This window comes from Chroicocephalus ridibundus, chromosome 2 (assembly GCF_963924245.1).
Source record: "Chroicocephalus ridibundus chromosome 2, bChrRid1.1, whole genome shotgun sequence".
NCBI lineage: Eukaryota > Metazoa > Chordata > Aves > Charadriiformes > Laridae > Chroicocephalus > Chroicocephalus ridibundus.
This window is the reverse complement of record NC_086285.1, coordinates 169250109-169275394: the sequence shown is the minus strand read 5'-3', so window position 1 is coordinate 169275394 and position 25286 is coordinate 169250109. Positions and strand designations below refer to the sequence as shown.

General features: G+C 65.6%; 2 protein-coding genes across 2 annotated transcripts in view; one reads left to right on the top strand and one right to left on the bottom strand.

Moving 5' to 3' along the window:
- BOP1 (BOP1 ribosomal biogenesis factor) overlaps window positions 1–25286 on the top strand; it is an 85320-nt gene that overhangs the window by 46818 nt on the left and 13216 nt on the right. The window contains exons 4-8 of the mRNA XM_063327711.1: window positions 23263–23417; window positions 23663–23780; window positions 23886–23987; window positions 24320–24532; window positions 24976–25137. Of these exons, the coding sequence (XP_063183781.1) occupies window positions 23263–23417; window positions 23663–23780; window positions 23886–23987; window positions 24320–24532; window positions 24976–25137 (750 nt within the window). The remainder of the gene's footprint in view (window positions 1–23262; window positions 23418–23662; window positions 23781–23885; window positions 23988–24319; window positions 24533–24975; window positions 25138–25286) is intronic.
- On the bottom strand, window positions 3784–13743 carry SCX (scleraxis bHLH transcription factor). The gene is made up of 2 exons (XM_063327729.1): window positions 12873–13743; window positions 3784–3950 (listed from the first exon to the last, which is right to left on the bottom strand). The coding sequence occupies exons 1-2, from the start codon at window positions 13389–13391 to the stop codon at window positions 3912–3914; spliced, it is 558 nt and encodes a 185-aa protein (XP_063183799.1). The 5' UTR covers window positions 13392–13743; the 3' UTR covers window positions 3784–3911.

The following is a 25286-nucleotide window of genomic DNA, read 5'->3' as shown; positions in this document are numbered from 1 at the left end:
CTGGGCAACCCGGGCCAGGGGCTCACCGCCCTCACAGCAAAGAATTTCTTCCCGATATCTCACCTAAATCTCCCCTCTTTCGGTGTAAAACCCTTCCCCCTCGTCCTATGGCTCCACTCCCCGATAAAGAGTGGCCCTGACAAAGGCGAGGGCAGCTTGCCCAAGGCTTGCTGCCAGTCCCGCGGTTGCCGAGAGCTGCAGCCCGTCTCCTCGTCCCCCCCCTCCCCGAGCCAGCAGCACATCCTGGACGTGGGCAGACGTGTGCGAATCCTTGAGCTACCTGTGACTTCACAGAGCAAATATGTGGTGGAAAATCGCTCTGCACCCGGGCAGGGCCTATCACACAGCTGAGAGCAATTGCCGCACGGCTCTCTGGGGATGGCCACCGGCCCCCCCGGCACAAACCGGCCGGGAGAAACAGCCTCCCGAGCCGGGAACGCATCTGACAAAATGCCGGCGAAGCGTTCGACACCGTCCCACGACATCCTTGTCTCTCGATTAGAGAGACGTGGATTTGATGGATGGATCACTCCATGGATAAGGAATTGGCTGGACGGTCGTGCTCAAAGAGTTGTGGTCAACAGCTCCATGTCCAAGTGGTGGCCAGTGAGGAGTGGGGTTCCTCAGGGGTCAGGACTGGGCCCGCTGCTGCTGTTTAACATCTTTGTCGGCGGCACGGACGCTGTGATCGAGGGCAACCTCAGCAACTTTGCCGACGACACCGAGCCGTGTGGAGGGTGACATGGCTGGGGGGACGGGATGTCACCCGGAGGGAACCGGCACAGGCTGGAGAGGTGGCCCCGCGTGAACCTCCTGGGCTCCAACCGGGCCAAGTGCAGGGTCCTGCCCCGGGGTGGGGGCAGCCCCCGGTGCCAGAGAGAAGGGCTTGGGGGGGCTGGGGAGGGGGGAAACGCTGCCCATGAGCTGGCACCGTGCGCTGGCAGCACAGAAAGTCTCCAGAGAGACCATGGAGCCCCTTCCAGTCCCTCAAGGGGCTCCGGGAAAGCTGGGGAGGGACTCTGGAGCAGGGTGGGGAGCCCCGGGACGAGGGGGAAGGGTTTTAAACCGAAAGAGGGGAGATTTAGATGAGATATTGGGAAGAAATTCCTTCCTGTGAGGGTGGTGAGCCCCTGGCCCAGGTTGCCCCGAGAAGCTGTGGCTGCCCCATCCCTGGAGGGGTTCAAGGCCAGGTTGGCCGGGGCTTTGGGCAACCTGGGCTGGTGGGAGGTGTCCCTGCCCGGGGCAGGGGGTGGCACTGGGTGGCCTTTAAAGCTCCCTTCCCACCCAAACCATTTGATTCGATGATTCTATGAATGCTTCTCTGCTGGTCTTGGCAGCTCTCACCTCTCACGGGGAGGCGTGTGCCCTGCGTGCCTCGGGAGCGGGGCAGGGAGGTGGGAGCTCCACCGGGGAACGGACCCGGCTGCTGCCTCCGCTCTCGGGCTGCACCCATGGGACACGTCCCGCCTGCCCTTGGCCATGCCCGAGCCTGCCGGCAGCGCAGCCGGAGGGTGCCGGGGAAAGCTGCATCTCCTGCGGCTCTACCCGTGCATCCACGTCCCTTCCTGGCCGGCTCTGGAGCTTTTCACCTCTCCGCCCGGACAGAGCAGTGGCAGAGCCCCGCTGTGATGAGCTGGGAGAGGAATGCGTGGCTGGAAGAGGCCCTGCGGGATCCGGTGGCAACGTCCCGGAGCTGCTGCCTGCCAAGGTATGCGCCGCGCTCCGTCTGCCAGGGCGCTGCTGCTCCAACCCTCCTCTTCTGCTCTCCGCGGTTAAAACCGGTGCCTTCTGCACCTTGTCGGTGCCGAGCTATGGCTCGGCAGCTTCGTTTCGGCTGGGATGCTCCGGCCGTGCGGGCGCCCCGCGCATCGCCGGCACCGTTCCGCCAGGCACACGCGTAGGCAAACGGCACTGCTTTTCCCTGTTTTTCTTTGCTTGAGCACCGATCCCCTGTCCCTGCGTGACCGCAGCAGCCCCGGTGTGGGTGGGGACAAGTTGGCGGCGTCCCTTGGAATTGGTGAAGCATCATTTAAGTGTTGAGTGTTACGACCTCATCTGCAGGGCTCGGAAGGACTCCACTGAATCGAAGTTTTCCTCCCCCACGCCTCCAAATTTCATTTCAACAGTATCCATCAGTGCTTGTGTATGCCTTTGAGTCCTGCCTGAGAGGCAGGGAGGCTTTCCAAACCTCTTTCTCCAGCTTCAAAACCACTAATACTGAAATTAAAAATATAACAATTTCCATCTCTGTGAAGCGGAACGCTTCCAAATCCTTAGGTGAGACCCCCCCTGCACCCGGCCGGCCTCCCCGCGAGTGAAGCGCCGGCTGGGTCAAACCAGCAGCGCCGCGCTCGGGGCCTCGGGACGCCGGGGCTCAGGGCAGGGCCCCTCTTTTCAGGGTCGTGGTGGGTCCCACGTACAGCTGGGGACAAGGCGTGGGGGTCCCCGGGGGCTCGGGACACTGTCTGACACCTCTTTGGCGTCCCATCTTGGGGTTCAAGGCCAGGTTGGACGGGGCTCAGAGCCACCTGGGCTGGTGGGAGATGTCCCTGCCTGGGGCAGGGGGTGGGACTCGATGGCCTTCCAAGTCCCTTCCCACCCAAACCATTCCGTGGTTCTTTCCTCTCCCTCCTGCACCCACCCAGTGCTGGCTGGTGGCCTTGGGCATCCCCACGGGTGCCCGAGCATCCCGTGTCCCCCTCGCAGCCGCTGTCCCTCGGGGGAGGTCTGAGGGGGGCTCGGAGGTCTGCGCCCTCGGAGGGCTCAACCTTCGCTCCTTTTTCTAACCGCGGGACGCCGTTTCGGGTGAGACACGAAGAAGCGTTTCGTCGCCCTGCAGCCCGTGAAATCTGGGAGCGAGCGCTGCCCGGAGGAGCACCGGCAAGCGCCGAGATGGCTGGGGCGTACGCGTGTCGTTTTATTTCCCCAGGAAACTCAGCTCGGCTGCAGCATCGGCTTTTCACCGAGCCCCTGCTTTTTACCTGCTCCTCCAGCTGGGTTTGAGCGTGGCACCGGGGGGTGAGCGCTTGTCCCCGGCCGCCCTGTGGGAAGGGTGAAGGGTTCCCCCCCGGTCCCGGGACCCCACACTGGGCCGGGAAGCGGGGGGAAAGCTGTGCCAGGGGAGCAGAGCCGGAGCTGCGGCTCGATGGCTTGCTGAGCCTAAAGGCGGCGAGGGTGAAACCAGAGGTTTATTGCGTGAGGGGGCTCTGGAAGGAAGGAAGCTCCTGCCGTGACTCTGAACCATATTCATTTTTAATTATACAAATTGCTCAGGCTTTATATTATCATATCAATGACATGAAACACCAGCATGTATTGATTAAACTCAACAAACGCAGCACCCCGGGACTCAAGAGTTCAGGGGATGGAGTGGCTCAAAGCTGGAAGGGGACGGGCAGAGCGGGGGCTTTCCGTAAGCGGTTTCGCCGACGCTGCTCAAGTCAGACCTGGGACCGGGCACGTCCGAGCGGCGGCCGTCCTCCGGGAGCAGCCGTGCGTGGCATCCGCAGCGACCGGGGCAGGGACACCACCCCCCCCCTCCGCCTTTCCAAGGAGCCCGGGAGCAGGTCCCGTGCCCCTTTGGCTCGCCGGGCAGCGGCTGCGTTGCCTGCGTCGTTGCCGAGCGTCCCTGCGCAGCCGGCGTTCCTCCCGGCGATCCTGCAAAGTCCTGCCGTCCCCCGCGTCCGCGTTCGCCTCCCGTCTGCCGTCACCCCTCCGAGCTGGCAGGACGCCCGGCCTCTCCCGAGGCGTGTGTCCGGGTCAGGGTAAGGTCCTCCGGGGTGACGCCGTGCGGCTCTCCCCGGCAGCAGGCTGAAGGCAGGAGTGTCCGTGGCTGTGGTTTTGTGTGTGTGGCTTTTCCATCCTTCCTCCCTCTGCTCCTCCTTGTTGTCCTTCCTGAAAACGATGATCATCTAGCTCCGAATCGCCGTCTTCCTGTCTCGGTCTTTACTCTGCAGAGGAGAAGGAGAAGGCCAAGTTAAAAAAAAAAAACAAAAACAACACACCTGGGGCTGGGAGTTTTGCCAGCACGCTGGCTCCGGCCCGGCAGCCTCTCGCTCTTCCCTGCGCCGCTGCTGGGCACGGGAGTCCTGCGGCAGCTCCGCTCCCACACATCTCGGGAGCCGTGGGGCAGGTTTCCCCGGGTGTCACCGTCATCCCTCTGCGTCCCTCTGGGGGTCCGGAGGGGTCAGCAGGAGCGGGAGCTCCATCTGCCCCAAAACCCTGCAGGTGCCTGGCCCTGCCCGAACTCCTCGGGACCCCTGGCACTTCGCCCGCTGCGCCGTGTCCCCGCCGCCGTCACTCGTCCCCACCGCCCGCCTCCCGAGCCCTCTCCCCGCGCAGGGGCAGCGGCAGGACAGAAACCTTCTGCGCTGACCGAACGGTCGATGGCAGCGCCTGGGCCGGGGCTCTCTGACCCCGCTCCCAAGTTCCTGCGGTCAGGACCTTCCCGAGGCCTTGAGAACACCGATCCGTCCCTGTCCCTCTGGGTGCCATCCGTGGCTTGCGGGAAACCTTCCTGCGCCGTCGCAGAGTCCCCCTGGCCAGCCCCTGGGTGACAGCCAGGCTGACAGTCGGGCTTTGCTCCCCGGGTGTCAGAAAAGCCCACTACCACCGGCATCGCCGCTGCCACCGTCACTGCCGTCACCACCACCATCACTGCCACCGCCACCACCAGCGCCGTCACTGTCCCCACCAGCACCATCACTCCAGCACTACCACCATCACTGCCACCATCACTGCCACCACCATCCACCACCAGCACCATCACTGCCACCACTACCACCACCACTGCCATCACTGCCACCATCGCTGCCACCACTACCAGAACCACCAGCAGCACCATCATTGCCACCAGCAGCACCATCACTCCACCACTGCCACTATCACTGCCATCACTGCCACCACCATCCACCACCAGCACCATCATGGCCACCGCTACCACCAGCAGCACCATCACTGCCCCCACCAGCACCACCACCAGCACCATCACTGCCACCAACACCAGCACCGTCACTGCCACCTCTACCACCATCACTGCCACCACTGCCACCATCACTGCCACCGCTACCACCAGCAGCACCATCACTGCCCCCACCAGCACCACCACCTGCACCATCACTGCCACCAACACCAGCACCGTCACTGCCACGTCTACCGCCATCACTGCCACTGCTGCCATCAGCAGCACCATCACTGCCACCACCACCAGCACCACCAACACCACATCTACCACCATCACTGCCACCATCACTGCCACCACTACCAGAACCACCAGCAGCACCATCACTGCCACCACTACCACCATCACTGCCACCACCTGCACCACCACCACCACCATCACTGCCACCACTGCCACCACCACCAGCACCGTCACCGCCACTTCTACCACCATCACTGCCACCCCTACCAGAACCACCAGCGCCATCCCTGCCACCACCAGCATCACCAGCACCATCACTGCCACCACTGCCACCGTCACTGCCACCACCAGCGCCATCGCTGCCACCACCGCTGCCACCACGACCAACCCCAGCCCCACCATCACTAATACCAACACCACCAGCCCCACCGCTGCCCCAGCCAGGTGCGCGCAGGCAGAGCTGGTGCTTCTCATTTCCAGTTGGACGTGATTTGTGGCCGTCTGGGGTGTGCCCAGGTTGGGTGCGGGTCCCTTGGCCCAGGGACCGGGTGTTAGGTGACGTTTCCACCTCTCCTCTGCTGGCCCGTGGCTTGCCAGCGTGGCCCGCCCGAGGCCGCGTCCCCGGGCCGCTCCGCATGGCTCGCTGCGGCGCAGCCTCCCCCACGGCTGCACGTGCGGCCCCTGCTCTGACTCTTCCTTTGTTACCGGGGGTGGGGAGGGGAGGGGAAGGGGAGTTCAGCTCAGAAATGGTAAAATTAAATTTCCCAGATGTTCAGGCCCCAGGAGTTCTTGTGCTGTCTGGAGAGGAAATGGGGATTCGGAAAATCCCGCCTCATATTTTTTCCCCTATCACCTTGCCTTTCCGCTGCCATTAAGTGCAGCAGGAACAGTAAATTACAGGGCTGCGGAGCCGTCCCATCTCGTAGATACCGTGGGGGGAGCGGGGGGACGGCGCTGGGGCGAGGTGCTGAGCTCCTGGGCTCTGCCCATGGCTTGGGGCAACTCGCCGTCCGCTCACGGCTCCGTGCTTGCGGAATCCTTTCGGGGGTCGCGCAGGGAGCCCTCCGCTCCCCATCCCCGTCCCCGCAGCCCGGCGCTCCCCGCTGACCTGCCACCCCGTGCCCAAATTATGGCTCTTTTCGCACAAAACCTGCAGGCGGATCCGACCTCCGGTCCCCGCTGGGTAACGCCAAGCCCTGCCTGTCCCGTGGCCTCGGTGGTGGCACGGTGACCCTGCTCGGGGTCGCGGAGAGCCCTGGTGGGGGTGACACGGAGCCCCCCAGCTCTCCTCGCTGCACTTGGGGCGAGGGCAGCGGGGCTCGGCCGTGGATCGAGGGCGGCTTTCCCGGTGCTCGGCTCAGCCCTTCCCGCGCTTGCCCTCGGCCGCATCCAGCGTGGCACTCGGCGCCGCGGGAGAGGTGGCTGCCAGCGGTTTTGCTACAACGGCAATAAAACCCCGGGGGCGCGGGCAAGCAGCGGGTGACGGAATCGGCTGGTTCTGCCCCAAACCCTCATCCCGCTCTTTCCTCCTCCCGGCACCTCTTACCCCGACGCGAGTTTCTCGCTCGGTGTCGAATCACGAGCCCGCCCGGTCGAGGCGGCCCTCAAAAACCTTTGCCAGAAGTTTCCCTCCTGAGGGACGGAGCACCAACGCCCCGCTCTCGGAGCCGATCGGCATGGAGGAGGTTTCCAAGGAAAAGCTGACACTGCTGAGCTCTGCCGTGCCTACGGCGGGGCTGTCGGTGGCGGTTCCGCCGGATCCAACGTGCCAGCGCTGCGTTTCCGGAACTCGGCCGCTGCCCGCCTTGTCCCCTCCTGCTCGGCACGGTGACGCCGGCGACACTGGCGGGGATCCCCACCAGCCCCGGCCCTTTGGCCAAGCCCCACAGGTCTCTGCAGGCCAGGCCAACCCCCACCCCGACCCCCGCTCTCCTCGCCCCTTCCCCAGGTCCTGGCTTAACCCCAGAGGAAAACCTCCGGTCCCCTCATTGCTCTGCCCCAGTCCTGTGCCCAACGCGTTTATCTCTGCCGGGAGCTCTCTGCTCGCTTATCTTGGGACCGGAGCTGGTTTGGGAGATGCTCTGGAAGGGTTTGCTGCAGGGGGGGCTACTGCCACCATTGCCCCATGTGCCCCCTGGCCGGGGCAGGCATCGCGCCGGAGCTGGGGCTCTGCACAGCCATCGTCCTCCTCCTTCCCCTCTGCCGGGGAGCGCGGCGGCGGCCCCTCTCCTCCTCATTCCCGTTCCTCTCGAGGAGCGTACGTCCTCTGGAAGATGGCGAGGCATGGACCAGCCTGCGGCACCTGCGTCGTCCCTCCCTGCCTGCCCTCGGGGGTGGCAGTGGGACCCGGAGCTGCTCCGGTGCCTTGCGCAAAGCTGGCGGTCACCGATCCCCTGCCCGTACCCCGAGTCGGGGCATGGCCCTGCATTGCCACCTCGGGTTGGATGCTCTGCTGCCGCCGCGGCTTGGGAAGGGACGTGGTACCCGTTGGCACCCATCCTGCCCCACGGGTGATGTGGGGCAGCCCCCCGGGGTGGGGGCAGCCTTTGCTCCGCCGCACAGCCTGCGGCAGGGGCGGGGGGGGGACTTCAGCCGTGGCGGCTCTTGTGACACCGTTGAGCTCCCAGGTGGTCTCGGTGCCCCCTCCCCGCTTTGCTTGCCGTGCCAATGCCAGCTCCTGCTCCAGAAGACGGAGTGGCCGGTGCTGCGCGCTCGTCCCTTGTCACTTTAACCGGTGTGCAATCCCGGCACCGACTGCTCGGGGTGACACCTCCCACCACCACCTTTGCCCCCACATCTCGTGTCCCCAGACCCGAGGAGTGCCCCTCGGTCCTTACAGCTCCACGCAGGGCGGGCAGCGGGGACGAGCGCTTTGTGATGGCTGTTGGCACGCAGGGGACGCCGCCGGGGTCCCCGAGCCGTGGCTGTTCCCAGCAGCTCTCCCAAAAAAGTCCCGGTATTTCCCCCTGTAGCGCTGCGTCTCCTGCCGGGGACGATGACACAGGCAAGAGCCACAAAGGAAAACCAGGAGAAGCACAAGCCCCTCCATGGGCTGACAGGGATGGGGTGTCCAGGGCACCACGGCCCCCGGGTCCCCTCTCCCAACGCTTCCTTATGGGAATTGCATGATCCTGCTCCCTAGCAATGCCGGGGAACGTCCCGTCCGTCACTGCCACCCGCCCACACACTGTCCTGCAGCGCCTGTGATGTCCCTACCGGCGTGGTGTCCACCTCCCTCCTCCTTAAGTCCAAGGTCTTGTCCCCATGCAGCTTTTTGGCCATTTAATCGGATCGGGGGGCAAACTGGCCCGAGCCTGGGGCGGCCCCTTCAGCAGAGCTCAGCCTTTCTGCGGCGGGCGGCCGACACCGACACGGGAGTCGTTTTAAAGCAGGATCTTTCCAGGGAGATGGGGTTGGTTTCAGCCCGATACGGGAAAGTCCCTGGGATAAGGCGCCGGGATGCGAGGCGAGGCTGAGTCACGCAGATGAATCCGGGCAAGCCCCTTCGCTCACCCGCTGGCCACTAAAAGCGGGAGGAGGCGACGGCCCGGCTGGGAAGGGTTTGCTTTCCCTTGGGGTGCCCACAGCAGCCGGCGTCCCCGGCCATCCCGCCCGAGCTCTCTCCTGTCACCCTTCTCACCAGGGCCACGCGCCTGCCACCCCCTGCCTCCCCTCCCTGCTCACGGCGACCGCAAACTCACACCCACAACCTTCCCGGGGCTACCGCTTTCCCGGCCAGGGTGCCCCGGGGGTGAGGTGACGTCTGGCCCTCTGCCCACGATGGCTCGTGGGGCTTCAGTGCCACGCGCGTGCCGTCTCCTGCCAGGCTTTTAACGAGGGGAGCCGTGGCATCATTTTCCCCCTTGGAGTCACAGCCGGGTGCAACCGCCCACGGCGCGGGAGGGAGACGGCGTGCCCGGAACGGATGGTGGCTGCGGAGCTGAGCAGGGACGGCGGCATCTTGGGCTTTTTGGGAAAGAGGAGGGTTTTGGGGAGCCCTGCAGACCGGGGTGTCTCCTGCCACGGGCTGGCTGGCTCTCGGGGGAGCTGCACGGCCCGTCGGGCACGAAGTGGACGGGCAGAGCCGGTGGCAGGGGGACAGACGGTGCGGGGAGCAGATCCCTCCCGAGGTTACCTTTTCTCTGGCAAAGCCTAGAAAGCCGGAGATGGACGGAATCACGTACCCTGAGGTTGAGTTGGTTGAAACAACATCAGAGAATCGCAGAATGGTTTGGGTGGGAAGGGACCTTTGAAGTCCCCCTGGGCAGGGACATCTTCAACTACCCCAGGTGGCTCCGAGCCCCGGCCGACCTGGCCTTGAACCCCTCCAGGGATGGGGCAGCCACAGCTTCTCCGGGCAACCTGGGCCAGGGGCTCACCGCCCTCACGGCAAAGAATTTCTTCCCGAGATCTCATCTCAATCCCCCCTCTTTCAGTTTAAAACGCCGTTACGTGTGAGCAAAAAGGCCTGGCGGAAAAGCAGCCCCTTCTGACGGGGACGGGTGGGCTGGTTTGACCCGAGCACCCGGCAACGCGAGACCGTTTATATTCCTGATCCGATCAAGCTGCTCTCCCTACGCTCAGCGAGGAGCCCTGCAGCTCCCGGGGAGGGGTTTGGGAGAGGAGAAGCGGCTCTGCCGCCTTCCCTCCTGGGACGGGGGCTCTCCGAGGAGCTCGCCGCGGGGCGAAGGGCCGGAGCTGCCACGCACGTCGGCGCTGGGTCAGCTCTGGGCCCAGCAAGACGAGGGGTCTGGCATGGAGCTGGCTTCTGCTGGCCAGGACGGTGGCCACCGGAGCCAAAGCAGGGTCCCTTCCACCCAGCGTCGGGCGGGCTGCGAGCTCCCGGCTGCCCCGCGTTTGCAGCTCCGGGGGAGATCGCTTTCGTTTCCTCGCCATTTGTCAAAATTACCTTCCTGATAAAAAGACGGTTTATTTTATTCCTTTAACACGCAATAAAACCGATCGGGTTTTTATCTGGCCGTAAAATCTCAAGCGCGGAGCGAGTGCGCCGCTCAGGCACGGTCTGTTCAGTCCCCCCCTCCGCAGCCGGAGCCCGACCCGGCTTATTCCTCAGCCGGACCAAAGCATCTTGTCCCCGCGGACAGCGCGGAGATCTCGGCTCCGGGTTTATCCAGAAGGGCTGCAGGAAGGGAGGTGGCCCATCTTGGCCCGGGAATCCTGCCTGGCTTTATCCCGTCCATACGCCTTGCCTCTCCCGGGGTTTGATCCCACACAGGAGTCCGTGCTGGGAACCGCTGCGATGGGAATTTATTGGAATCGACGCAAAAGTGGCGATGGGAATTTTATTGGAGTCGACGTGAAAGCGGCAATGGGAGTTTGTAGGAATTGATGCGGAAGGGGCGATGGGAATTTGTGGGAACCGACGCAAAAGAGGCGACGGGAATTTATCGGAATTGATGCGAAGGTGGCGATGGGAATTTATAGGAATTGATGCGAAAGAGGCAATGGGAATTTATAGGAATTGATGCAAAGGTGGCGATGGGAATGTGTCGGAATCGATGCAGAAGGGGCAAGGGGAATTTGCCGGAATTGATGCGAAAGCGGTGATGGGAATTTATAGGAATTGATGCAAAGGTGGCGACGGGAATGTGTCGGAATCGATGCAGAAGAGGCAAGGGGAATTTGTCGGAATTGATGCGAAAGCGGTGATGGGAATTTATTGGAATCGATGCAAAAGAGGCGATGGGAATTTATAGGAATTGATGCGAAAGCGGTGACGGGAATTTGTCGGAACCAAGGCAAAAGGGGCAATAGCAGCACAAGAGCCATCTTTGAAGCCGGTACAGGAGGGTCCCGAAGAGGCTGAGAACTGGAAGGCGATGGAGTTTTCCAGTTCAGCCCCGCAGGAGCTTCCCCACCTGCCGCTTCTGGTTTTAAACTGGGATAGCGCCGGCTCCAGCGGTTTGCTGGAGCGGGAGGGGGCTTCGCAGCCGGGGGGGTCTGCGTCCCTCGCCCACTGGGGAGAGTTTGGCCCTGGAGCTCAGGAACGCTGGGGACGCTCGGTCTCCCCTGCCCGAGCGGGAAGAGCCCGTGTGTTCGTCTTTGGTGACCTAAGGTTTAGCGATGCAAACCCCCGGCGGATGCGAAGCCTCCGGAGTTTGTTCCCTCCTGCCTGCTAGCTCCCAGCCCCGGCTCCTCCGACGAATTGGAAAGGACGTGCGAAGGGGGATTAACAGGGTTTGGGGTTTTTCCCGCTCTGAAATACTCAAGCTGTCAAGGGTTCGCTCGCGACTGGTTTTACCGCCGCTGCTTGGCGCTTAATGAGCCTTGAATCCTTTAACAAAGACTTCTCTCTCCCTCTTCAGGGCGTTCCTCGGTGGGGTTAAGCGGGTTCAAGCGGTGGAGCGCGCACGCAGGGCTCCGGCTGCCGTCCCCGCGCCTCCGCGCTCGCCCTCTCCTTTACCTCCACCCTGCCCGAGACCGCCCGTGCCGCGTGGGACACCCACGGGTCTATAAACCCGGTGCCACCTCCGGCAGGGCCCGGAGGCTGTCGGCAGCCACCTCCTCCCACTGCCCTGCGCCTGCGGCTGCGCGGCAAGAGCTGCCCCGTACGTGGGGAGAGCCCCGAGAAAGGCTGCAGCCCTGCACCGCGCCGTCGCTCCCTGCACGGCACCTCCGGGAAAGCAAACCTTTCCCTGCGGGGCCGGAGAAGGTCTGCCGGGACGGGCCGTGCTGTGCCGGGAAAGCAGCGTCACCCAGCCGGTGGCACTCACGGCTCCCGGAGCCTCGGCAGAGCTGGATTTTGCTGGAGATGGGTTTTCCCAGTCCGGCTGCTGGGCTTGTGTCCCGCTCCAGTGTCCCCTTGCCCTCCATGGGCAGTGCCCATCCCTTCGGAGCTGAGGGCAGACAGTGGCCGGTGCCCGGTGGGCACCGAGACCGGCCTCTGCCGGAAAGTTGGTCCAGGCGCAAGCACTGCCCTAAAGGCAGAGCCAGGAGCGGGGGACACAGGGTGACAGCCGTCCCCGCTTCCCGAGCGCTCGTGGGGCAGAGCTGCTGGTCCCCGTGATCCTCCGGGGTGGTTGAGGGACACCTACGTGCCATGGCGCTGGCCTCACCTTCCCCCCATCCCTGTCCCGGCGCGGCTCCCCGGCACAGCAGGCCCATGGCTGGGTGCGTGGCCGTGGCCCAGGCGGATGGACCAGCCCGGGGAGCCGATCCTGCTGTCAGCCACCGACGTTGATGGGCTAGGAGTCCTGGCCGTGGCCAGCCCTGCGCCCAAATGGCTCTCACCTCTCCGTTTGCCGCCTGCGCTCTGCCGGAGCAGGGATGCAGACTCTTGCCAGACTCTTTCCAGACTCTTTACTTTCCCTGTGCCCGATTTCCAGCTCCTAAAACCCGTTTCTCGCCCACGGAGGGTTTCCCCTTTTCCTGTCCCGCGGGATTCGGAGGTGACTGCTGGGGGTTTTGGGCAGCGGATCTAGACACGCTAAAGGGAGGCACCGTATTTTCCCCGCCCGGGTTTCGGGCTCGCCGACGGGCTCTGCCGTGCTCTCCGGCTCCCACCGGAGCTGCTTCGTCTCTCCCAGCCATCCCGTCTCCCCTCGGCTCGCACCGGGCCCCGTGGCAGCCGAGCCATAGCCGGTGCCCTGGTGTTCCCTAACCCCCTCCTCGCACGGCCGTGCTTGGGGATGCCCGGGGGTCCCCCACCGCAACAGCCGCAACCCCCTCCGGCCAAAAGCCCCGCGGGGAACGGCGCTGAGCGGCCACTTACCAGCTTCCTCTGGTTGCTGAGGCAGAAAGTGCAGATCTGTTTGGGCTGGGAGTTCTCGGTGTCGCGCGCGGGGGGGCTGCCGCCGCCGTGGTGGTAGAAGGCGGGGGTGGTGTGGCAGGGCTGCCCGTCCCCGCACGCCTCCCCCACCAGCAGCACGTTCCCCAGGTGGGAGATGTAGCTGGAGGCCAGTCTCAAGGTCTCGATCTTGGAGAGCTTTCTGTCGGCCGGCTCGGTGGGGATGAGGGTGCGGAGGGCGGTGAAGGCGGTGTTGACGCTGTTGGTGCGGTCACGCTCCCGCGCGTTGGCCGTGTGACGCTGCCGGGGCTCCCTGTTGATCCGGTTGGGTTTCTTGCCGCTCCTGCGCTTGCTGGCCTTGATGCCGTAGCCGTCGGCGTCCAGGTGGTAGGGCTTCTCGTCGGAGCCGGAGCTCTCGCTGCCGTTCTCCTCGTCCTCCGACAGCATGCTGATCTCGGGGTACAGGTACCGGCTGGGGGCCGAGCGCAGCATGGCAAAGGACATTTTGGGCGGCCGGGGGGACACCGAGGAAGCCGCGTGGGGACCGCCGCTGCTCTCTGCCCACCTCCTCCTGCCGCGGGACGGCCTCAGCTCCAGGCGCTCATGCTGCCGCCTCGCCTGGGGTCCGGGGAGCCCCGGATCGTGTCGCCCTCCCCCGGCTAGGCTCCGGCTGGGATGCGGCGCCGCGGAGGGTGGCGGGGTGCTGGGATCCCCTGCCGGCTCTCTGCGTGCGGAAGGGGTTAAGGGCCGCTCGCAGGCAGGGCTGCCTGTTTCCTCTCCCCGCACATGTGCATCTTAAGACGCTGAGTGTGGCAGGAGCGGGGAGTTTTATAGCAGCAGCAGTGGTCAGCCAGGCCCCTCCTCCGGCAGGCAGCCCTGCTCCGGCTCTGGATGTGGGAGAAGCGAGAAGCGAAGGCTCACGCCTACCTGAGCTCACCCACCATCCTCCAAGGGGACTTAACCCTTCACGGGGCTCGGCTGGGGGCGGGGGGGGGGGGGTCCTGCCCGCGCCAGGGGAGGGCGAGGATGGCAACGCTTGCTGCCCTTCACCTGCCGGCGGGACTCCTGCCGCATCCTCACCCGTCACCCGGCGTGGGCCTGGCTGGGCTCAGCGCTGCCGGGGAGGTGGGCAGAATGGGGGGCCGTGGGGGGGGGGGTCACAGAGGACCCTACGTGCTGGAGCAAAAAGTGTGCGTGTGTGTGTGGGGGGGGGGTTGTCCCCTAACTCCGGGCTTTGGGGGTTCACGGGCAGCCGGCGCCCAGGACGGCGCTGTGTCGGCCCTGGGGAATTGGGCTCCTGCTCAGGATCAGTCCCTGCGAGGGGAACCCCTGAGAGCGCTCCCTCCCCTGCCAGCGGGACCGATCCGGCCTCCTGCTGCTGCTGCTGCTGCTGCCGCTGCTGCTAATGGGGCAGAGAGGGAGGAATTAACCCCTGCGGAGCTGCCCGCCGCACACCTTCCCCCCCCGCGCCTGCTTTAATCCGCTTTAATTCCCCCCCCGGAGAGCAAGAACGACGTTTGTGTCTCTGTCAGCCCGGTGGGTGTGTGCGCTGCCGACCCTGCTCCTGTCCTCCGTAACCTGTCCCCAAATCTGTCCCCATAACCTGTCCCCAAACCTGTCCCCGTAACCTGTGTCCGTAACCTGTCCCCAAATCTGTCCCCCAAACCTGTCCCCAAAGTCTGTCCCCCTAATCTGTCCCCAAACCTGTCCCCCTAACTTGTCCCCGTAACCTGTACCCAAACCTGTCCCCATAACCTGTCCCCAAATCTGTCCCCATAACCTGTCCCCGTAACCTGTCCCCATAACCTGTCCCCATAACCTGTCCCCAAATCTGTCCCTGTACCCTGTGTCCATAACCTGTCCCCAAATCTGTCCCTGTAACCTGTCCCCAAATCTGTGCCCATAACCTGTGTCCGTAACCTGTCCCCGTAACCTGTGCCCTGTACCCTGTCCCCATAACCTGACCCATAACCTATCCCCCTAACCTATGCCCATAACCTGTGCCCCATAATCTGTCCCCATAACCTGTCCCCTGTAACCTGTCCCCATAAACTGTCCCCTGTAATCTGTCCCCATAACCTGTCCCGTCTCCTGTCCCCGTACCGATGCCGTCCCTGCTGAGCCCGCGGCAACCAGCCCCCGCAGGGTCGAATTTGTGACTGCCCCAAACCTCCCCCCTGCTCCCCTTCCCGCACCCACCGCTCATCGTCCTGCACGGGCAGCTCGAGCAGACTCCTCTGGGGACAGAGGGGACGGACTGACTCCTCTGGGGACAGAGGGCCTGGGGGGTCGCGCAGGGGTGCCCCCCGTCAGCAGGGCTGTCCTGGCTGACTGTGCCCAGCCCCGGCACCAAAGGCAACCAGGACCGTTCCCGTGCTGTGCCGGGGAGCTTATAGCCCGGTGGGGACCCTGCCACCCAGCCCCGTCACTGCTCGGCGGGGCTCTCGGCTGGGTGACAGCCCCAGCGCCACTTGATTTCGTGGTGTAGATGGCGGGCCTGGAGCCACGGAGGTGCTGCAGGGAGGTTGGGCCCCGGTGAAGGCCATCAGCCTCCTCCTCTTCCTCCTCCGGGGCCAGGCACATGGGAATCCCCGCAGCATCCCGGGCCACGGAGCTGGCACTAAGGTGTGGGGCTGGGACGCTGCACCCAGCGTGGGTCCGAGCAACCCGTGGACCTCCGAGCACCCGGAGCGGGCCGTGCCCGAGCTGGCTCAGCTCCAGGCTGACTGCCCCGGCCCCATAACCTCAGAAAAGAAAGAGTCGTGACATCGGGAGCGTGCCACCTTCGGCTGCGCGCTCTGCCTCTGCGCGGGGGGAGCGTCGGTGGCCGGAGAAAGCCTGCCGGTGCATCTCCCAACCCGGCAGCGCTCCCGTCCCCCTGCTCCTCCTGCCACCCGGCCCTGCTCTGGGGACCCTCAGGGCAGCTTCGTCCCCCGGCAGGGTGACTGCGAACCCGCACCCTGGGGGGGCTGCAGCGGGGTCGGCCAGGCTGAGCCCCACAGACTGCTGCCCCTGGGCCAGTGAGGGCGACACCGGCTGCTTTTCATAGAAACATCGAATGGTTTGGGTGGGAAGGGACCTTTAAAGGCCATCGAGTCCCACCCCGGGCAGGGCCACCTCCCACCAGCCCAAGTTGCCCAAAGCCCCGTCCAACCTGGCCTTGAACCCCTCCAGGGATGGGGCAGCCACAGCTTCTCGGGGCAACCTGGGCCAGGGGCTCACCAGCTTCATCGTGGAGAATTTCTGCCTTATTTTTAATCTCAATCTCCCCTCTTTGGGTTTAAAACCCTTCCCCCTCGTCCCGTGGCTCCCCTCCCTGCTCCAGAGTCCCTCCCCAGCTTTCCCGGAGCCCCTTGAGGGCCTGGAAGGGGCTGGAAGGTCTCCGCGGAGCCTTCTCTTCTCCAGGCTGAACCCCCCCAGCTCTCTCAGCCTGTCCTCCCAGCAGAGGGGCTCCAGCCCTCCTGGCATCTCCGGGGCCTCCTCCGGCCCCGCTCCGACACCTCCGCGTCCTCCCGATGTCCCCGGGGCTGGAGGCAGCACTGCAGGGGGGTCTCCCCCGAGCGGAGCAGAGGGGCAGAATCCCCCCCTCGCCCCCCCGCCCACGCTGCTGGGGATGGGGGATGCTGACGATCCCCAGCAGCTCCAGCCCTGCCCGCACACAGCCCTAGTGGGGGCGTCACCCAGGCAAGACCCCCCCTGGTACAGCCGCCTCTCGACCCTCCGGAGCGCTCTGTGTGCTGTGGCGATAAGCGCTGTTTCGACTTGGCCAGAAAGGGGACTTGGCCAGAAAGGGGAATTGCCGTTTGCCGTGAAGTCTCGGGTTTCCCCTCCGTTCCGGCGGAGCGCAGTGCGTCGTTCCCCCCCCCCAGCCCCGGAGCGCATTCCCCAGCAGGAGCTGCGCGCGGGGTGTTGTCACTTTTGTCACCTTCGCAGTGTTGCTGCCGCCGTTCCTCAGCAGCTTCTGAAATCCAAGCCACTGTCATCTCCCTCCCCAGCGCCGGGGCGCTCACCGTGTGTGCTTTGGAAACCCAGGCTCCCGTAGGCATCTGCTTTCGTTTAGCTCCGCTAATGACCTTGCTTTTCTCTAGCACCTTCTATCCAAGTGCGATCCCCGGGAGCTTTCCCCCCGCTCTCCTTCCTGGTGAGACGCCCGTCCCTCTCCCTGTGGCCTGCTTCCTTCGAGACCGGGATGGAGAGCGGTCCTGCGTGCAGGTGATGCTCAGCCCTGGGTCGGACCGGAGCACCGGACCCGGCATGGGCTCGGAAAGCCCTGGTCTTAAATAAGCAGAGGCATTTGGCGCTGGAGATCGCAGCGTCCCGACCCCTGGCTCTGCGGCTCTCCTGGCTTCCCGGAGAGCTTCCATGATGTCCCGCTTTGGGCACCCGTCTCCCGGCCCTGGCGGTCAGCAGAGCCCGGTGTAGGCGCCTTCTCCCGGGGTGGCTGCGGCTGCAGAGCCGCGGCCGAGGAGTCTGAAATTCCCCACTGCGCTCCGTGAGCCGTTCCCCGCTGCGGCTTTATTACCTGGAAGCTTGGCCTGGCTGCCTGCAATGATGGCACGGCTCCGCTGCCGAGGAGGTGCTGCCTGCGACGGCTGCCCTGCCTCGTCCTGCGCCCTGGCCCGGGGCGCTGGCCTTCGTGGGCCCCGTTAAATCACCCCCTCCCCGTCCTCGGGACCTGCCCTCCCCAGCGGACAGCCCTGCAGAGCGTGGGGGGCTTGGGGTGGCTTTCCTGCACACCCCCGGGGCTCTGCGGAGCTTCCCTCCCCGCGGAGGGTGCCCGGTGCTCGTGCCGGACCCCTCGGGAACCGTCCCCCCCTCCTATGGGAATTGCATCTGGGGTGCTGGGGGTGCAGAGCCTTCTCTGGCACTGCCGGAGTCTGGCCTGTGGTCACCTCGCCGGGGGCGGGGGGGGGAGGACGGGACACACGAGATGTCCTCCTGCCGTGGTCCAGGGATGCCCAGCGCCCCACCGGCCCCCGGGCACGCCGCCGTGGTCTCCGGGATGGTGGGTGGGAGAGCTGAGCTTGCCCCGTCCCCTTTCTCCTCCACGTGGACCGGATATTTTCAAGAGAGAAGAATCTTTCCTACGAGGCTCTCCAGCTGCCAGGAATGTGCGTCTAGGAATGCCCAGGGCCCATCCAAGAACAACTTCCAGACGTGAGGCTGAGTGACGGCAGTCCCTCGCTCCGGGGCTCCAGACTCCCCCGCGCTCGCCGGGAGGACGGGGCTGGCCGGAGGCGACGTGTTAACGACACGGGAGGCAGCCACGCCGCCGGCCGAGCGGGTGGGTGGGTGGGAGGCGAGCGGAGGGGAGGGACGGGCCGAGGCTACTGCGCTGCTTCGGCACCGCGGAGAAACCTCCGTCTGGGAGGAATTTGCTCCTTCCTCCCTGATGCAGGGCTGGGGAGGGACCTGGATCCCAGGGCTGGGGATGGGGTTGGAGGAGGACGTGGATCACGCTGCTGGGATGGTTCTGGGGGAGGACGTGGCTCCCAGTGCTGGGGATGGATCTGGGGGGGAATGGGATCCCACTGCTGGGGATGGATCTGGCGGGGGAACGTGGATCCCAGGGCTGGGATTGATCTCAGGGAGGACGTGGATCCCAGTGCTGGGGGCAGATGTGGGGAGGATGTGGATCCCAGTGTTGGGATTGATCTCAGGGAGGACGTGGATCCCAGTGCTGGGGATGGATCTGGGGGGAATGTGGATCCCAGTGCTGGGATTGATCTCGGGGAGGACGTGGATCCCAGTGCTGGGGATGGATCTGGGGGGAATGTGGATCCCAGTGGTGGGATTGATCTCGAGGAGGATGTGGATCCCAGTGCTGGGGATGGATAAGGGGGGGAATGTGGATCCCAGTGCTGGGATTGATCTCGGGGAGGACGTGGATCCCAGTGCTGGGGATGGATCTGGGGGGGAACGTGGATCCCAGTGGTGGGATTGATCTCGGGGAGGACATGGATCCCAGTGCTGGGGATGGATGAGGGAGGGAATGTGGATCCCAGTGCTGGGATTGATCTCGGGGAGGACATGGATCCCAGTGCTGGGGATGGATAAGGGGGGGAATGTGGATCCCAGTGCTGGGATTGATCTCGGGGAGGACGTGGATCCCAGTGCTGGGGGCAGATGTGGGGAGGATGTGGATCCCAGTGTTGGGATTGATCTCAGGGAGGACGTGGATCCCAGTGCTGGGGATGGATCTGGGGGGGAAGGTGGATCCCAGTGCTGGGATTGATCTCGAGGAGGATGTGGATCCCAGTGCTGGGGATGGATCTGGGGGGAATGTGGATCCCAGTGGTGGGACTGATCTCGGGGAGGACGTGGATCCCAGCGCTGGGGATGGATCTGGGGGGAATGTGGATCCCAGTGGTGGGATTGATCTCGGGGAGGACGTGGATCCCGGTGCTGGGGACAGATGTGGGGAGGACATGGATCCCAGTACTGGGAATGGATCTGGGGGAGCATGTGGATCCCAGTGCTGGGATTGATCTCGAGGAGGACGTGGATCCCAGTGCTGGGGATGGATCTGGGGGAGGACATGGATCCCAGTGCTGGGATTGATCTTGAGGAGGACGTGGATCCCAGTGCTGGGGATGGATCTGGGGGAGGACACGGATCCACTGTAGCCGATGAGCCCCGTGGGGGATCCATGACCCAGCCATCCTCCTCCGGTGGCCCCAGGCGTGTATGTCCTTACGGGATTCTGTCGGGGCTGAGACCCCGGTCCTGACCTATGGCACCGTCAGTGCCTTGGGGTTTGCTCCCTGCCCCAGAGCAGCCAGAGCCGGGGACACCCGGTCGGGGCCTCCCAGTGTCCCCCAGGTGGTCACTGGGGTGTCTGTGCTGGGCACGTAACCACCGGGGAGGGGACGTGCGCGTGGGGCGTCCCGTCGGCGCTGAGCCCATCCTGGCCGGCACCGCACGGAGCACCTCCCGCTGTGGGGTGCGGGCTGGGGCAGCGTGGTTCCCGCTTGGCCAGCACGGGACCCCCAGGGCTCGCGTTTGAAGGGAAAACATTCCAGGCCTGCTGGGATCCCGCCCGTGCTCCTGGCAAGAGTTTCGCCCAGGGATTCCTGCGTCAAAGTCCGCAGCTCCTGGCGGAGCTGAGCCGGCCTTCGGGAAGAGACGCCCAGTCTGGGCTTCCAGGCTCCAGGCGAGGCAGCGCTGCCTGCGCGGCGAGCCTGGGCTGTTAAAAATACTTAACTTGTCACCGCGCCGACCGTGTCTCTACGGCCGAAGGCTGCAGCGAGCCCTGCTCTGCCCTGCCACGGCTGGAGGGACGGCCCGGCTCGAGTCGTCCCCCGTGCGAGAGGAGCGGTGGCGCGCGTTCGTCAGGGCGAAGCGAGCGTGGCACGGGGAGAAAGGGCAGAGAAAGCAAAGCTGCTCCCGGTCCCTCGGCCCCAGAGCCCAGAGAAACGGTTGGCATCCCTGTCCCCGTGCCGTCCTCCCCAGCAGCCGTGCCCTCTCGCGCTCTGCCCAGCCTGGCTGCGGCCCCGGAGGAGAAGCAGAGCGGCTCCGGCGTCGCTGGGAGGGCAGGACTGCGGCGTCCCCTCCCCTGCTTCACCCCAGCCTCGGTGACGGATGTGACACTGCTCGCCTCCTGCCCTGCCGGGGCCTTGCGTCCCCGGCCTCGCCGCTGCCGGCGGGGACCCCCGCCGTGGAGCGAGCCGTGCGGCGGTGCCAGCACCTCTGCTGGGAACACGGCGGGGTGCAGCCGTAGCACCCCTGCTCGTGCTGCCCGGCACCGGCGGTGTCACGCCGACAACGGGGACCCGCACCGAGTGTCGGCCGTCACTCAGCCCCGTCACCGTTGGGAGCCACCGGTCGGATGGAGCGAGGGACTCCTGCCTTTGCCCGGCAGCCCCACGAGGAGCCGGCGGCCGCTGCCCCATTGCTCTTTGCACAACTCTCCTTCCCAGGCGGGGCGGCACCTCCAGCCCCGGCACACGCGGCGGCCGCGGGCTCCTACGGCACCACCACGTAGGTGTCTCTCCGGCGGCCGGGAGAAATGCGGGCATCTCGGGGGCATCTCCTGGGGCCGTGCTGGGGCATCCCGGGGAGAGCCGGCTGCGGAGCAGCCTGCGCTGGGCTCCCGGAGGCCTCCTGGATAACGACATTCCCACTGCTGGCCATGGGATGAGGTTTCCAGAGCCGACATCCCACTGTCCGTCCGTCTGCGTGAGCCTTAGCTGGTCTCCCGGGTCGGTCCCAGCTGGTCCTGGAAGCCCCCGGGGGGGTCTCGGCCCGTGCCCCAGCAGCACAGAGTATCCAGCCAAGGGCAGCGACAGCATCCTGGGACCGGGATGCCGAGGGGGAAAATTCCTTCCCTGTTCCCCTGGAGGTGTATGTTGGGGGCGGGGGGGTGGGCTGCGCTGACCTCTGCTCGGAGAGTGATGGATGGGTCCGGCGTGGCCCCGGGGGCTCCCGCCGGCTCTGCCTTCCCGGGGCTCCTGGCGCCTTTCCGTGGGAGGCTCCGTGTTGTTTGCAAGTGTTTATGGGGACCAGATGGTGCCGGGGGTTGGGGGGGGGGGGGCGAAGGTGACCCCTGACTGCGGGGTGTCCGGGCCACAGGTCGCCTTCACACCTTCGCCCCTCCGTGGCTGTAACTGGGGACGGGGATCTCAGCGTTTTGCAACGCGAGGGCAGCTGGGGGAGGACGGAGGGGCCTCGCCACCCCCCCAAATCCCACCCGGCCCCACCAGCCCCTCGCTCCTGTCCGGGGGGGTGCAGAGTGAAACCTCCCCATCCTCTTCCCTCTCTGCCCTCGGGCTCGGTGGTGGGCTCCGGCGGAGCTTTTGGGGGCTTCTTTGTCTTTGCCGCTCCCCTCCGAGCCCTGCGCTGGGACGGCAGGTGCTGGTGGGGGTCCGGAGCCCCCCCCCCCCCGCCCAGGGCTGGTTCCTGCCCCCAGCCTCTCATGTAGGGAATCAGAGCAGCTCCAGCATCTCCTCCGTCTCCCCCAGCCTTCGGCACGCCGTGGACCACGGCAGCTCATCTCCGCAGCGTGTCCCCTTGCGAGCTGCTGATGGGGACCGGGGCGGCCGTCCCTCCCTGCCAGCATCGGGGACAGGAGACACGGAGCCCAAGCGGCATCTCCCAAACGTGCCCAACTGGCCCCCTCCATCAGCGCAACCTGATGCCAGGGGCTGCCCCAGAGCCGTGGGACCCGTAGCCACGTGAGGATCCCGGTGGCCGCGGAGCCGAGCGGAGGGACGAAGCCACGGGTGCGGGTGGCTGGTCCCGGTGCGGGCAGCCAAGATCGGCGGCGGCGTGTGCCGGCGCGTGCGTGGCCGCGCGGGGGGAGCTAGGGCTGGCAGCGGGCGATCGGAAAATGTGAGGCGCGCTCCTGTCTGCGGGACGGAGGCAGGAATGTGCTCGGCCCCGGCGCTGCTGACCGCCCGCAGCCCCCGGCAGCCCGAGCCAGGCTCCGCGTTCCCCTTCCTCAAGCCGTTAAAAGGGTTTTAAACCCTTCCCGCTGCCGTAACGAGCCCGGGCGCTGCTGACCTTGACGCTGGCGTCCTCGGCCCCGAGCACGGAGGAAGGGGATGCGTGTCCCCTAACGAAGCGCAGCTCGCCCGGGGCTGCCCACGGTCGCGCAGGGCACTGGGGTTGGGGGTCGGACCCCCCCCCGCCTCCTCAGCCCTCTGCGGCTTTGGGGTTCGATCACAGAATCACAGACCAGTTTGGGCTGGAAGGGATCTTAAAGATCATCCAGTGCCACCCCCTGCCCTGGGCAGGGACATCTTCAACTAGCCCAGGTTGCCCAAAGCCCCGTCCAACCTGGCCTTGAACCCCCCCAGGGATGGGGCAGCCACAGCCTCTCTGGGCAACCTGGGCCAGGGGCTCACCAGCTTCATCGTGGAGAATTTCTGCCTTATTTTTAATCTCAATCTCCCCTCTTTTGGTTTAAAACCGTCGGTTCTCATCCCGTGGCTCCCCTCCCTGCTCCAGAGTCCCTCCCCAGCTTTCCCGGAGCCCCTTGAGGGCCTGGAAGGGGCTGGAAGGTCTCCGCGGAGCCTTCTCTTCTCCAGGCTGAACCCCCCCAGCTCTCTCAGCCTGTCCTCCCAGCAGAGGGGCTCCAGCCCTCCCGGCATCTCCGGGGCCCTCCCAGCCTCCCCCATCCCGGTGCACCCCTCTCCAGCCCCGTGCCGCCCCGTGCCGCGTGGCAGTGGGCATCCCGAGCTCGCAGACGGGGTTTGCTTCGCTCCCGCTGGGTGGTTTTGGGGCATCCTGGCTACGAGCCACAGGCAGAGCATCCACCTGGCAACCCTTAATGTTTTTCGGTGTCTGCAAATGGTCGGGGTTGGGGGGCAACAGGGTCCATCTGCGTGAACCGGTGTCCCCTGCCCTCCCCTCACAACGCTTCCCTCCCCTCCAGGACATTCGCAACACGGTGGGCAACATCCCCATGGAGTGGTACCAGGATTTCCCCCACGTCGGCTACAACCTGGACGGCAAGAAGATCTACAAGCCCATCCGGAACAAGGACGAGCTGGACATGTTCCTGGAGAAGATGGAGAACCCCGACTACTGGTGAGCGCAGCGGGGAAGGCCCTGGCGGTGCATGGTGTGACGTGTTCGCCACGTGGACGCCCGCCACTGGGACGCCCCGAGACCGCCCAGGGCTGGAGAGTACGGGCTGGAGACCTCGAGATCTCCCACTGTGACTCCTGGCGTGCGGCTTTGGTAGCCCAGGGCTTCATGGTAGCTCGTGCCACCGTTGGGGACGGACGCTGCAGTCCAGCCCTAACCCTCTCCCCCTCGGTACCCTCCTGCAGGCGAACGGTCCAGGACAAGATGACGGGTGCAGACATAAAGCTGACAGACGAGCAGGTGGACCTGGTGCATCGGCTCCAGAGAGGGCAGTTTGGGGATGTCCACTTCGATCCCTACGAGGTAGGGTGACGCCACAGCCTCCGCGCTTCCTCCGAGCTCTGGCTTGCCCCAGGACGGGCAGGGCCAGCCCAGCAGCCGTTGCCACCCGGGTCTGTGTCTCCCCAGCCGGCCGTTGACTTCTTCACCCACGAGGTCATGATCCACCCGGTGACGAATCGCCCGGCGGACAAGCGGAGCTTCATCCCCTCCCTCATTGAGAAGGAGAAGGTGAGAGGTCCCGACGGCACCTCGGGGAACGCGAAGCCGAGCTCCGCCTGCCTCCGGAGCCCCCACGCAGACCGCAGCGCTGAAGGCTGGTGGCTCCGGCTGCCCTCCTGTCCCCACCGTGGGCCACCCACCCCCCAATGGCTGGTCCTGCTGCCGCAGTTCACGTCCACGTGTAAACCCCCGTCAAGTCCGGTCCCGGGCAGCCCCCGTGGGCTCCCAGGGCTGCAGAGCTCTTCTCGGCGGTTTCCATTTCCATCCTCGCGTCCCACACCTCCTCCCTGAGCCTGCGGAGTCCTGACGGCTCCTGGCCTTGACCTCTCCTTGCCCCGCAGGTCTCCAAGCTAGTCCACGCCATCAAGATGGGCTGGATCAAGCCCCGCAAGCCCAAGGACGACACGCCTACCTACTACGACCTCTGGGCCCACGAGGATCCCAACTCCATCCTGGGCCGCCACAAGATGCACGTCCCGGCCCCCAAGATGAAGCTGCCTGGGCACGAGGAGTCCTACAACCCCCCCCCCGAGTACCTGCTCAGCGAGGAGGAGGTAAAGGGGGGGCCGTGGGTGGCCAGGAGCCAGAGGGGAAAGCGCTGGGCACACGGCGCGGGGTTGGGGGGGGGTGGGGGGGAGCTCAGTAGGTGCCAGGACCCGAGGGGGGGGGTCTGTGCTGTGCTGAGGAGGGCGGTGGGGGCACCCTAGAGACCACGTCGTGGCGAGCTGGGTCGAGACCTCACCAGGGAAGTGAAAGCGAAGGTTCCTCAGCGCCCCCCCCACCGGATAAAAAAATAGAGAAGGGGGAGCGGGGCGTCCCTGCGACGGCGAGGCGCAGCCTCCAGGCTGAGCATGCTGCGGGGTGTCCTGGCGCGGGGTTCGTGCCGGCACGCTGCGCCCGGAGGCACGTTCGGCCCCCGGGGCTGGGGTGGAAAAGGCACCTCGCCACCCAGGGCTCCTGCCGGCCCCGCTGAACCCGCGTCCCCTCCGTCCCGCAGAAACTGGCCTGGGAGCAGCAGGAGCCGGCCGAGAGGAAGCTGAACTTCGTGCCCCAGCAGTACCGGTGCCTGCGAGCGGTGCCCGCCTACTCCCGCTTCATCCACGAGCGCTTCGAGCGCTGCCTGGACCTCTACCTCTGCCCCCGCCAGAGGAAAATGCGGGTGAGGGCTTCTCCTACCCCCCCAACAACCCCCCCAACCCCGGGCCGCCCGGGGACGTTTTCACACCGGCCTCTGCTCGCTCCTGTGTATGGCCCGATGCCACCCGGCTGGTCAGGGGACGGTGGTGCTCGAGGGCACTAAAGGGCTCT